The sequence below is a fragment of the Chiroxiphia lanceolata genome, chromosome 25 (assembly GCF_009829145.1).
Source record: "Chiroxiphia lanceolata isolate bChiLan1 chromosome 25, bChiLan1.pri, whole genome shotgun sequence".
Lineage (NCBI taxonomy): Eukaryota > Metazoa > Chordata > Aves > Passeriformes > Pipridae > Chiroxiphia > Chiroxiphia lanceolata.
In genome coordinates, this window is record NC_045661.1 from 6,372,444 (window position 1) to 6,385,538 (window position 13,095).

Consider the following 13,095-nt stretch of genomic DNA (forward strand, 5'->3'; position numbering starts at 1 on the left):
CCCGGTGGTCCCGGTGGGTCCCGGGTGGTCCCGGTGGGTCCCGAGTGGTCCCGGGTGATCCCAGGTGGTCCCGGTGATCCCGGGTGATCCCGGGTGGGTCCCGGTGATCCCGGGTGGTCCCGGTGGGTCCCGGGTGGTCCCGGTGGGTCCCGAGTGGTCCCGAGTGGTCCCGGGTGGTCCCGGCTCTCCGCGGGTTAACCCCGAGCGCTGCCGCCATTGGCCGAGTGCGGTGCGGGGCAGCCAATGGGGACGCGCCGTGCGCGCCGGCCCCGCCCCCAGAGCCGTCCGGGCAGCGCCGCTCGGGGACGGTCGGGAAATATCGGAGAGAATCGGAACCGCTCGGAACAGTTCGGTTCCCATCGGAACCGCTCGGGGACCATCGGAACCGCTCGGGCCGGGCCGGGTCCGTTCGGGTCGGTTCGGCTGCACTCGGGAAGGATCGGGAAGGATCGGGGCGGTTCGGCCGCTCTCGGCCCGGTTCGGCCCGGCCCGCTCGGCTCCGCCCGGATCTGTTCGGCTCCGCCCGGATCGGTTCGGCCCCGCTCGGCTCGGTTCGGCTCCTCTTGGCCCGGTTCGGCTCCGCTCGGGTTCGCTCGGCTCGGTTCGGTTCGGCCTCCTTGGGCCCCACCCGGCCTCACTCGGCTCGGCCCGGCCCGGCCCGGCCCGGCCCCGCTCTAGGCCCGGCCCGGCCCCGGTGGTAACGCCCGGGAGGTGGGGGGGTGGGGGGGGCTGAGCATCCTCCGCCGGCCCCGGGACTGGGAGAGAGGAACCGAGGAGGGACGAGGCGGGGGAACCGGGCGGACCGTGACAGCGGGGACATGTCGTGACAGCGGGGACAGGGCCACCCCGCTCTGTGACCCGCGTGGGAAGTGACCCCGCGGCACCCGTGACACCGAGGGACCGACCACCCCCCTCACTGTGACACTGAGGGACCACCGGGGACAGAGACACTGCACAGTGTGACACCGGGGACAGAGACACTGCACGGCGTGACACCGGGGGACAGAATCACTGCATATCGTGACACTGAGGGACCACAGCCACCCCACGGTGTGACACCAGGGGACCTCAGCCTCTCCATGCCGTGACACCAGGGGACAAAGCCACCCCCTCAGTGACACTGAGGGACCACAGCCACCCAGCACCGTGACACTGAGTGACAGAGCCACCCCAGACTGTGACACCAAGTGGCAGAGCCACCCAGCGCGGTGACACCGGGTGAGCCCCGAGCCCGGCCGGGCTGTGACAGCGGGTGACTGAAGCCACCCCGGAGCACAGAGTGTGACACTGGTGACAAAGCCACCACACCCTGCACCACTGGGGGACCGGTGACTGGTCAGTGACAGTCACCCCGGGCTGTGACACTGGATGACTGAAGCCACCCTGGATGGTGACACTGGCTGAGCCCCAAGCCTGCTGTGACACTGGGTGACTGAAGCCACCCTGGACTGTGACTCTGGGTGACCCAACCACCCCACTCTGCAGCACCAGGTGACCCCCCGGCTGGTGACACTGGGTGAGCCCCGGCCCCAGCACGTGCTGTGACACCGTGTGACCGAGCCACCCTGGCCCGTGACACTGGGTGACCAGCTAGCCTGGCACATGCTGTGACCAACCCGCCCTGTGCTGTGCCACCGGGTGACCAACTCACCCCACCCGGGGACACGGGGTGACCAACCCGCCCTGGACTGTGACTCTGGGTGACTGACCCACCTCTCCTGGGGACACGGCGTGACCAACCAACCCCACCCGGGGACACGGGGTGACCGAACCCGCCCCGTCCCCCACCCTGGTGTCCTCCCGGCTGCCCCGTGCCCTCACGCAGCCATGGGTGTGCCCGGGGGTGCCCCGTCCCCGCCGTCCCCGCTGTCCCTGCTGCTGGCCCTGGCCCTGCTGTGCCCGGGGGGTTCGGCGGGCGGGTCCTGCCCCGCTCACTGCATCTGCGCCTCCAACCTGCTGAGCTGCTCGCAGGCCAACCTGAGCCTGGTGCCGTCGCCGCTGCCGCGCTTCGCCTCCGTGCTGGACCTGAGCCACAACAACGTGTCGCGGCTGCGCGGGGACTGGAGCCCGGCGCGGCTCCCGCACCTGCACACGCTGCTGCTGAGCCACAACGGGCTGGCCTTCGTGTCCACCGAGGCCTTCACGGCCGTGCCCCGCCTGCGCCACCTCGACCTGTCCAACAACCGCCTGCGCGCGCTCGACGAGAACCTGTTCAGCGACCTGGGCGAGCTGGAGGTGCTGCTGCTCTACAACAACGAGATCTCCAGCGTGGACCGCACGGCCTTCGAGAACCTGGGCCGGCTGCGCAAGCTCTACCTGGGCCGCAACCGCATCGCCCGCTTCCCGCTGGAGCTGCTGCGCGAGGGCTCGCGGCTGCCGCGCCTGGCGCTGCTCGACCTGTCGGCCAACCGGCTGCGCGCCGTGCCCGCCGGGGAGCTGCAGGCGCTGCCCGCCTGGCTGCGCGACCGCCTCTACCTGCACGACAACCCGCTGGGCTGTGACTGCGCCCTGTTCCAGCTGCTCGCCCGCGGCCGCCGCCGCCGCCTCAGCGCCGTGCTGGACTTCCAGGAGGAGCTGACGTGCCACCTGCCCGGCTCCCCGCATGCCTCCGTGGCCATCCTGGAGCTGGCGGGGCGGCAGCCCCTCAACTGCAGCGAGGCGCGCGAGGCCGTGCTGGAGGCTCACCTGGGCGACAGCGTCACCCTGGGCTGCGACAGCCGCTGGCAGGACGGCAGCCGCCACTGGGTGACACCGGCGGGGGACAGGGTGATGCCGGGGGACGGCGGCGGCAACGGCACAGCGGCCCTGCTGGCCAACGGCAGCCTGGAGCTGCGGGCGCTGCGGGCCGAGGACGCGGGCACCTACGCGTGCTGGGTGGCGGGGCCGCTGCTCAACGAGACCCTCTACGTGGAGCTGCTGGTGCACAACTTCACCCTGCACGGCCCCCACGACACCCTGAACACGGCCTACACCACGCTGGTGGGCTGCATCCTGAGCGTGGTGCTGGTGCTCATCTACCTGTACCTGACCCCGTGCCGCTGCTGCTGCTGCCGTGCCGCCGAGAAGGCGCCGGCGCCGCGCGACGACAGCATCAACTCCTCGGTGCTCAGCACCACCCCCAACCACGACGGGGGGCACGGCGAGCCCCGGCCCGCCCTGGGGGGGGGCCCCGGGCAGAACGGCAGGTTCAAGGGAGGAGCAGGGACCCCTCCGCCGGCCGCCCCCCGGGGCCCCAAGGGGCAGAGGAAGGTGTCCGACCCCGACTCGGTGAGTTCGGTGTTCTCCGACACCCCCATCGTGGTGTGAGCGGCGCCGGGGACGGGCCCCGGGACGTCCCGTGAGCTGTCCCCGGGAAGGAGGGGTGGCCGGACCCCCACTGCCGCGTCCCCGGCTTGGGGGTCACCCCGTTGCCCCCCAGGACTGCGTGTCACCGCTGTCCCCTCTCTGCCGAGGTCACTGTCACTGCAGGACCACGAGGGACGAGCGTGTGAGGGGACACAGTGGGGATGGTCCCTGGGCAGGAGGGGTGGCTGGACCCCCACCACCATGTCCCCAGCTTGGGGGTCACCCTACTGCCCCCCAGGACCTGCCGAGGGCACTGTGAGGGACGAGGCTGTGCGAGGACACTGGCAGGACACCATGGGGACAGTCCCAGGAACACCCCATGTCCCCACTGCTGCCGTGACAGTCCCCAGGCAGAAGGGGTGGCCGGACCCCCAGCACCGTTTCCCCAGCTTGGGGGGTCACCCCATCACCCCCCAGGATTGAGCATTGCCCCCCAGGACCGCCCCAGGTCACCGTGGGACCGTGAGGGACAAGGGTGTGAGGGGCCACGGTGGGGACAGTCCCAGGCACCCCGTGTGTCCTCACTGCTGCTATGGCCTGTCCCTGGCAGAGGGGTGGCCGGACCCCCAGCACCGTTTCCCCAGCTTGGGGGGTCACCCCATCACCCCCCAGGATTGAGCATTGCCCCCCAGGACCGCCCCAGGTCACTGTGGGACCGTGAGGGACAAGGGTGTGGGGGGACACCAGAAGGACCCCCCAGGGACACCCCCTGTCCCCACCACTGCTGTGACAGTCCCCAGAATGGAGGGGTGGCCAGACCCCCCCACACTGTGTCCCCAGCTTGGGGGTCACCCCATCGCCTCCCAGGACCCCCCCAGGTCACTGTGTGGACAATGTGGGCACCGCAGAGCAGGGGGGGCCCACTGGTGACAGTGACAGCACCGTGACCCCCCCCAGGAGCAGCAGCCTCCCTGTGGCAGGGCAGTGGCCCCCCGCAGCCCCAGCCCCCCAATCTTCACTGCCCCCCCACCCCCGGCATGTGAACCCCCAGCATGACCCCCCCGGGGAGCACGAGCCCCCCTGGGAAGGGGGCACCAGGGGTGTGCCCCCCACCCCCCCCGAGACCCCCCAACACCCTCCTGAGCCCCCCTGCAACCCCCCCGCGAGGAGAGCACCCCCCGCACGCAGGGGGGGACCCCGGGGGTCCCAGCCCCCCAAAGGGTGCCCCGTGTCCCCCCCTCCACCCCCCGGCCGTGCCCCCTCCCGCGCTGATGCCTTGGCCAAAATAAACCTGTCCCCCCCCCCCCCCCCGTGTCTGTGCTGCCCTCGGTGGGTTTGGGGGGGCTCCAAGGGGGGGCCCTTTGGCGGGGTTGGGGACAAGGCCACAGTGACAGCGCCGGGGGACCCCCCCAGGGAGGAGAGTCGGGGGGGGGCTTTGCTGCCATCGGGGAGGATGAGAGGGGAGCAAGGGGGGGTCGAGACGGTGGGGGGTCACCCCGGTCACCCCCCAGGGCCCCGCTGACCCCCGAGGGCTGTGCTGGGAGGGGGGCTCAGGGCAGCCCCCCAGGCCAGCCCCATGTTCACCCCCATCCCACTGCCCCCCAGCACCCCAATGACCCCCCCAGCACCCCGTTGACCCAGCACCCAGGGGTGTGTGCACCCCACCAGGGAGGTGTGTCCCCCATTAGGGGTGTGTACCCCATTAGGGGGGGTCTGTACCCCCCCCAGGGGTGTGTACCCTATTAGGGGTGTGTGTACCCCCCCAGGGCTGTGTGTAGCCCACCCAAGGGGTGTGTACCCCACCCAGGGGTCTGTACCCCATTGGGGGGCTGTAGCCCACCAGGGCTGTGTGTGGCCCACCGGGGGGATGTGTCCCTCATTAGGGGGGGTCTGTACCCCCCCCAGGTGTGTGTACCCCACCTCGGGGGATGTGTAGCCCACCCAAGGGTGTGTGTACCCCATTAGGGGGTTCTGTACCCCACTGGGGGTGTGTGCACCCCATTAAAGGGGTCTGTAGCCCACCCAGGGGCGTGTGTAGCCCACCCAGGGGGTCTGTAGCCCACCCAAGGGGGCCGCACCCCCACAGCGAGGCAGACAGCAGGACCCCCAACCCAGAGCTGGTACCCAGGACTTTATGCACCCCCGCACAGCCGCGGACTCCCCGGGGGTGACACACAGACCCCCGACGACCCCGAGCGGGACCCCCGGCATTGCCCGGCCCCCCCTCCTGGACCATCCGACCCCCTCCGCGGCTCCAACCCAGCGACGCCCCCCCCCAGGCTGGCGGCCGGCGCGAGGACCCGGGGCCGGGGGGTCCCGGGGGGGTACCGGGGGGGTCACTGCTTGTCGATGGCGCCCTGCTCGGCATCGCTGTCCCGCGCCGGGGGGGGCCGCAGCCACGGCGTCTCCCGCAGCACGAACCAGCAATTCCCGGCCCAGAGCAGGAAATTCAGGAACCCGAAAAGCTGCGGGAACGGGGGACGGGGAGAGGGAGAGAGGAGAGGGAGAGGGAACAGGGATAGGGGACAGAGAGAGGGGTCAGGGGAGGGGAGAAGGGAGAGGGGGAAGGGAGAGGATCGCATGGGGCACCCACGGGTGAGAACAGCACCGGGCACCCCACACACCCCGTGAGCTTCAAGCACTGTGTGTGTCCCGTGTGCCCTGGGCACCCCATGGACCCCACACATCCCCACATCCCACAAATCCCACACGCCCTGTACATCCCATACATCCCCTACATCCCATATATCCTATACACCCCACACACCCCATAGACCCCACACACCCCATACATCCCCAAATCCCACACACCCCATAGACCCCACATATCCCCAAATCCCACACATCCCACACATCCCCAAATCCCATACACCCCCTATATCCCATACATCCATACACCTCATACACCCCCTGGACCCCAAACACCCACCCCGGGGGTCCCCCATGGCTTGGGGGGTTTCCTGGGGGTGCAGGGTGGGTCCCACAGCCCGTGGGGCCCAGGGGGGGAGGTGGGCACCGTGGTCGTGGGGGGTTCCTACCCCATTTCCACCTGTGTTCCCATCCCATTCCCACATGTTCCCCCATTCCCACATGTGTTCCCACCTATTCCCAAATGTTCTTCCATTCCCATGTGTGTTGCCACCCCATTCCCACGTGTGTTCCCCCATTCCCATGTGTGTTTTCCCATTCCCATTGCCCTCTCCTGGCCGGGCTTGGGAACCCAGCAACGCCCAGCTCTGCCTGAAACCCCACAAACCCCGTCCCCAAGGGCACAATCACACCCTTGTGCCCATGTGTGCCCCACAAGGCCCGGAGGTCACTCAGCTCCACTCAAACCCCCCCAAACCCACTTCCTCAAGTGACCACCCCCCCGTGCCCACGCCAATGCTGCTGGTCACACCTCACCCTGGAGATGTTGGCCAGAAACCCCAGAAACCTCAGAAACCCCATACTCACCCCAGAGATGTTGGCCAGAAACCCCAGAAACTCCATAAACCCCATAAATACTCACCCTGGAGATGTTGGCCAGAAACCCCATAAAGCCCACAAACCCCATAAACCCTCACCACGGTGTTGTTGGCCATAACCCCGCTCTCACTCGCTACGAAGATGCTGGCCATAAACCCCACAGACCCCATCGTCACTCACCATGGAGATGCTGGCCAGAACAAACCCCATAAACCCCACGAACCCCACAAACGCTCACCACGGAGATGTTGGCCAGAACAAACCCCACAAACCCCATCCTCACTCACCACGGAGATGTTGGCCAGCCCCATGGCGGGCGTGGTGCCGGGGCTGCAGCGCACACCCTCGTCCTGGCACACGGCCATGGCGCCCAGCAGGGCCCCGGGGCGCGTGGCCGCCTTCACGTCGCTCAGCCCCTTCCCCCAGGCCGCCGCCGCCACCAGCCAGAAGAAGGCAAAGCACACGGTGACACAGAAATCCTGCAGGAGCGGGAGCGTGGAATCACGGAGTCACGGAGTCATGGAATCACGGAGTCATGGGATCATGGAATCACGGAGTCATGGGATCATGGAATCAGAGAATGAGAGACTCAGCTGGGCTGGGAAAGCCAGGCCTTGAGCTGTGCCAGGGGAGGTTTAGGTTGGATATTGGGAAGAGGTTCTTTCCCGAGAGAGTGCTCAGCCATTGGAATGGGCTGCCCAGGGAAGGGGTAGATTCAGGATCATGGAGTCAGAGAGTCACAGAATCAGCCAGGTTGGGAAAGACCTCTGAGATCATCCAGTCCAACCCTTGATCCAACCCTGCTGTGGTTCCCAGCCCATGGCACTGATGCCACATCCAGTCTCACCTTCAACATCTCCAGGGACGGAAAATCCACCCCCTCCCTGGGCAGCCCATTCCAAGGGCTGAGCACCCTCTCTGGAAAGAAATTCTTCCCAATATCCAACCTAAACCTCCTCTGGCACAGCCAGGAGGTCTCCCTTGAGCCTCCCCTTCTCCAGCCTCAACAGCCCCAGCTCCCTCAGCCTCTCCTCATGGGAATTGTGCTCCAGACCCTTCCCCAGCCTCATTGCCCTTCCCTGGACATGGAAGGGGGTCAGGCACTGGGAGGAGCTGCCCGGGGGTGGGAAGGGGTCCAGAGGATGGGGTTTGGGGGCTCAGGGGGCGCTGGCACTGCTGGGGCGGGGGTTGGACCCAATGAGCTTAAAGGTCTCTCCCAACGTTGATGATTCCATGATTCTGTTCTGGGATTATCAATGATTCCGGTCCCCTGGGATGGAGCGAATAACCAGGTTGGGGTAGTTCCTTGGGAATGGGGAGGACGGATGGAATAACCAGGCTGGAATGGTCTCCTTGGGAATGGGGATGGATGGAATAACCGGGCTGGGGTGATCCCCTGGGATGGAGGGAATAATGGAAATAATCAGGCTGAGGTGGCTCCTTGGGAATGGAGGGAATGATAGAAATTGCTGGAATAACCAGGCTGGGGTGAGGGATGATGGGGATGGAAGGAATAGCCAGGGTGGGGTGATCCCCTGGAATGGAGGGAGTAATGGAAATGGCTGGAATAGCCAGGCTGGGGTGGTCCCCTGGGAATAGGGATGGATGGAACAAGCAGAGCCCATCAAACCCCCCCAGGGGTGGCACGGCTGCCCTGGCACCGCTCCCTGGGTGGGAGACATGAGCTCATCCCTGCAGGAACTGCTGGGGTTGACGCTTTTCCCCGGAAAACTCATCCCTCCTTAAACACAAATATTCCCATGCACACCCCCCTCCCCCACGGCCCGGGACCCCCCCGCTGGATCGGGGGGTGCTGAGGGGTCATTCCCATCTTACCCCGAAGGGGAGCTTGGTGTTCTGGGAGTAGAGGGAATGGAAGCGGAGGTAGATCCCCAGGGCTGCCATGGAGTAGAGGAAGCAGAAGACCCCCAGGGTCACGAAGAACTCGGCGGGGGCCGAGAAGTCGCCCACCAGGTACAGGGTGCGGGCCTCGGACTCGTCCTGGCAGTCCGGCATCCCGAAGGGAATCTGGTACAACCTGGGAGGGAGGGAGCATCAGGGGATGGAGAGGTGGGGGGGGGAATAACCGAGCTGGGGTGGTTCCCTGGGATGGAGGGAATAATGGAAAGGGCTGGAATAACCAGACTGGGGTGAGGGATGGGGATGGAGGGAATAACCAGGCTGGAGTGGTCTCCTGGGATGGAGGGATGGAAGGAATAACTGGGCTGGGGTGGTCCCCCAGGGCTGGGGGGATGGAATGACCGGGCTGGGGTGGTATCCTGGGAATAGGAGGAGGATGAGGATGGAGGGAATGACCAGGCTGAGGTGGTATCCTGGGAGGAGGGCACAGATCTGCTGCCAGGCCCGAGCCCGGATGCTTTTCCAGGGTGCAGTGCCCTGGCACGGGGCCGGTGGCACAGGGAGGGGGCAGAGCCGGAGGCTCAGGGCTGGCCCGGGTCCATCAGCACATTCCCAGATAAACCGGGATTCCCCTGGTGCTCCCTGATGAACGACAATCCCGCTGGATGGTGGTGGGAACTGGAGCCACAGGGATCCCCTGTGACCCCAGGGATGTCCCATGACCCCAGGGATGCCCTTTTATCCCAGGAATGTCCATGGGTCCCAGGGATGTCCTGTGACCCCTGGTATGCCCCATGACCCCAGGGATGCCCCGTGACCCCAGGGATGTCCCATGATGTCCCCATGGTGTCGGGGTGTGACAGGTCCCCATCAGGACACAGCCTCACAGGGCCACGCCCGTGTCCCACAGGGGTCCTGGCAGTGGGAGGGGGGGTCTCACCCCAGCGCAGCCCCCTCGGGGGGGATCCCGAGGGGGTTCCGGGGCTCAGCCCCCCCTCACCTGAAGGGGTAGCCGAACTGGACGGAGATGGCCGTCATGACCCCGCTCTCACAGCGCACCGTGGCCCCCGTCTCACCGCTGAAGGAGCCGCAGGAGCCGAAGGCGAAGATGGCAAAGAGCTGCGGGAGAGGGGACGGGTCGGGGGGAGACCCCGCGGGGACCCCCCCTCATCCCGGGGGGGGTTTGCACTCCCCGGGGCTCAGTCCCGGGCAAAGTGCCACCCTGCAGCTGTCGGCCCCGGGTGGCAGCTGCTGGCACCAGGAATCCGCTGGCACCAGGATTTCGCTGGCACCGGGATTTGAGGACGGGGGTGATGTTGGGGGGGCACCAAGGCCGAGCCTACTCCTCCCCTCCCTTAATTTTCGGCGGGCAGCCGAGGGCCTGGGGGGTTTCCAGCCGGCCGTGGTGGGACCCCCGGGGTAGTCCCGTCCCTCGGTGCCGCATTGCCCTTATCTCCGGGATGGGGGCGCTGGGAAAACCCCATTCCCGGAGTGTTTTCCCGCAGCTCTCCCCGGCCGAGCTCCCGCCTTCCCACCAAGTGGGGATTCCTAGCCTCCCGGCCCGGGCGTAGACAGCCCCATGTGCGGCACCGAGGGGCGAAGCCGGGAATTCCGGTGGCTCCTCCTGGGATTTTTCCCTCCCGGTTTTGCTTTCGGAGTCTCTTTGCACACCCGGGGGCCTCCCTGGGTGGGATTATCCGACCCATAGAGCCCCTGGCAAAGCCCCCAGTCGGGTTGCTGCGGGTGGGAGATGCCCAAACCGGGCTGGAAGCCCCCCCCGTGCCTCAGTTTCCCCCGGGAGCCCCCGGCCCCGGCGAGGCCGAGGCGCGGAAATGCCGTCCTGAAACCCAATCCCGCCGGGATCGGCCCTGGCACGGCCGGGCAGGGTCCGCGGGCACTCGGCTCAGCCTCCGCCGAGGGTCCCCCGGCCCGGGCCCCGCCGAACCCCGGACCCCTCCCCACCCCACCCAGCGCCTCCCGAGCCCGTGGGGGGACCCGCCCCCCGTGTCCCCGGTCCACCCCCCGTGTCCCCGGCCCCCCCGGCCCGGCCGGGCACGGCCACCCGCTCAAGGTCACCCGGGGGGGGGACACGAGGCCCCGCACCCCAACCCCCGAACGGGGCCGGCGGGGGGGCTCCGGAGGGGTGGGGGGGCTCCGGGGTCCCCTCGTGCCGGGGGGGCTCCAGGGGAGGGGGCGGTGGCTGTGCCGGGGTCGCAGGGGTCACTCACCCACTCGAGCACCTTGATGAAGCCCAGCGGCTCCTGCAGGCGGGACCAGCGCAGCCCACCCAGGACACGGTCCTGCGGGGGAAGAGAGCCGGGAACACCGGGAATACTGGGATCACCGGGAATACAGGGGATACAGGGAATACAGAGATCACCGGGAACACCGGGATACAGGGGATACGGGGAATAGAGGGATCACCGGGAATACTGGGAATACAGGGGATATAGGGATCACCAGGAACACCGGGAATACAGGGGATACTGGGAATACAGGGATCATCGGGAATGCAGGGAATACAAGGATCACCGGGAACACTGGGAACACCGGGAATACAGGGAATGGAGGGATCACCGGGAATACTACGGGGATCATCGGGAATAAAGGTAACACTGGGAGCACGGGGATTAGAGGGATCACCAGGAGTACCGGGAATACAGAGAACACGGGGAATACAGGGAAAAGAGGGATCACCCGGAACACAGGGAGCACTGGGAATACAGGGAACACCGTGGACACCGGGAGCACTGGGAACAGCGGGGGGCCGGGAATACAGGGAACATCGGGAACACTGGGACGGCACCGCGAGGTGCCCTGGGGAACCGGGAAGCGCTTCAGGGAACCGGGGGGGCTGCACCCCCGGGGAAGCGGGGGGCGACCCGGGTGACGGGGAGGCTGCTCCAGGGGGCTGGGAAGCTGCTCCCGAGGAACCGGCGGGGCCACCACGGGATGGCCCCGGGCAGGGGGGGGCAGCGACCGGGGAGCTGCTCCGGGAGGAGGGGTTACAACGGGGCACCGGGAGGCAGCTCCGGGGACAGGGGGGCTGCACCAGGGGGATGTAACGGAGGGGCTGGGGGGCTTCGCCGGGGAACCGCGAGGACCGCACGGGGGGCCAACGGGCCGGGGGGCTGCCCCGGGGGGCTGGAACGGGGGGCAGGGGGAGCTGCAAGGCGGGACCGAGGGGGCAGCAGCGGGGCCTGCCCCGGGCTGGGGGTAACTCAGTGGGCTGGGGGCTGCTCCCAGGGACCGAGAGGCTGCTCGGGGGGAACCGGGGGGGGCTGCAACGGCATTGTCCCCGCCGGGGGAATTGAGAGTACCACACCGGGGGACCGGGGGGGCTGCTCAGGGCGTCGGGGGGACGCCCCCGGGGCTGTCCCGAGGGACCGGGGGGGCTGCAGTGGGATTGCCCCGGGCTGGGGCTGCACCGGGGCTCGCCCGGGGCGGCTGCACCGGGACACTGTGGGGCTTCTCCGGGAGTCGGTACCGGCCCCCTGGCGGGACACTGGGGGTTGCCCCGGGGGTCTGTGCGCTGCCATCGAGGGGCCGCGCCGGGAGCCCGCCCGGTGGCCCCGGAGCCCTACCTGGAGCCGGGTCGCTTTGTCACCGGCCGCGGGGGCTCCGGGCTCGGCCATGGCCGGGCCGGGGGCGGTCGGTGCTGCCTCCGCCGCCCGCTGGGACCGCTCCGCTGCCGGAGCCGCCGCCGGGCACCCCCCGCCCCGGGGCCGGGCGGCCCCGCCCCCTCGCCCCCCCGGGCCGCCCCCCGGAGCAGCCCCCCCGGTTCACACCTCTCCCCCGGGCCGGCCCCCACCCCGGGCCGCCCCTGTGCCCCCCGCCCAGTGCGGGGGGGTCCGTGTGTCCGTCTGTCCGTCCATCGGCTCCTCCGAGCCCCCGTCAGTCGGGGACGCTGGGACGGCACGGGGGTCGCACCGGGCGCCGGGCTTTGGGGTCCCGGCACGGCCTGGGGGCACCCCGGCGGCTCTGCCCTGGCACCCCCTCCCCGTGGCCCCCTCCTGTAGCCTTTTCCCTGTCCCACTTCCCGGGACACCCTCCCCAACTCCCTCCCCGGTACGCCCTTTCCCAGTACCTCCTCCCGGGACCCCCTTCCTTGTGCCCCTCTCAGTGCCTCCTCTCGGTATTCCCTCCCCAATACCCCCCCCCAATACTCCCCTCAATGCCCCTTCCCGGTGCCCCCTCCCCGGTACCCCCGTCCCAGGGGCCCCGTCCCGGTACCGCGCCGTGCTCTCCCTCTAACCCCGCCCCCTACCCATATAACCCCGCCCCCCGCTCATCTAACCCCGCCTCTGCTCATCTAACCCCGCCCCATTGACCACGCCCCAATCCAATGTCCCATCGCCCTGTGGCCCCGCCCCCGTGTGGCCCCGCCCCACCCTCAAGACCACGCCCCCACCTCGCCTCCTATACCTGAGTATCGGCGGCGTTCTGGCCCCGCCCCCGGTCCTATGACCACGCCCCCTCAGC

The 13,095-nt window shown here is 68.5% G+C and overlaps 2 protein-coding genes across 3 annotated transcripts; one reads left to right on the forward strand and one right to left on the reverse strand.

Moving 5' to 3' along the window:
• Positions 1 to 318: 318 nt before the first annotated feature.
• On the forward strand, positions 319 to 4,589 carry AMIGO1 (adhesion molecule with Ig like domain 1). Of its 2 annotated transcripts, XM_032710900.1 has the most exons (2): positions 319 to 3,144; positions 3,223 to 4,589. In XM_032710900.1, the coding sequence occupies exons 1-2, from the start codon at positions 1,828 to 1,830 to the stop codon at positions 3,304 to 3,306; spliced, it is 1,401 nt and encodes a 466-aa protein (XP_032566791.1). In that variant the 5' UTR covers positions 319 to 1,827; the 3' UTR covers positions 3,307 to 4,589. The 2 variants fall into 2 exon arrangements, with proteins under 2 accessions (XP_032566791.1, XP_032566790.1); XM_032710899.1 differs by having other exon boundaries at positions 319 to 4,589.
• Positions 4,590 to 5,621: 1,032 nt separating this feature from the next.
• Positions 5,622 to 12,248, reverse strand: SYPL2 (synaptophysin like 2). Its single transcript, XM_032710367.1, has 6 exons — positions 12,198 to 12,248; positions 10,842 to 11,033; positions 9,614 to 9,732; positions 8,590 to 8,791; positions 7,041 to 7,232; positions 5,622 to 5,750 (listed from the first exon to the last, which is right to left on the reverse strand). The coding sequence occupies exons 1-6, from the start codon at positions 12,246 to 12,248 to the stop codon at positions 5,622 to 5,624; spliced, it is 885 nt and encodes a 294-aa protein (XP_032566258.1).
• Positions 12,249 to 13,095: the final 847 nt, after the last annotated feature.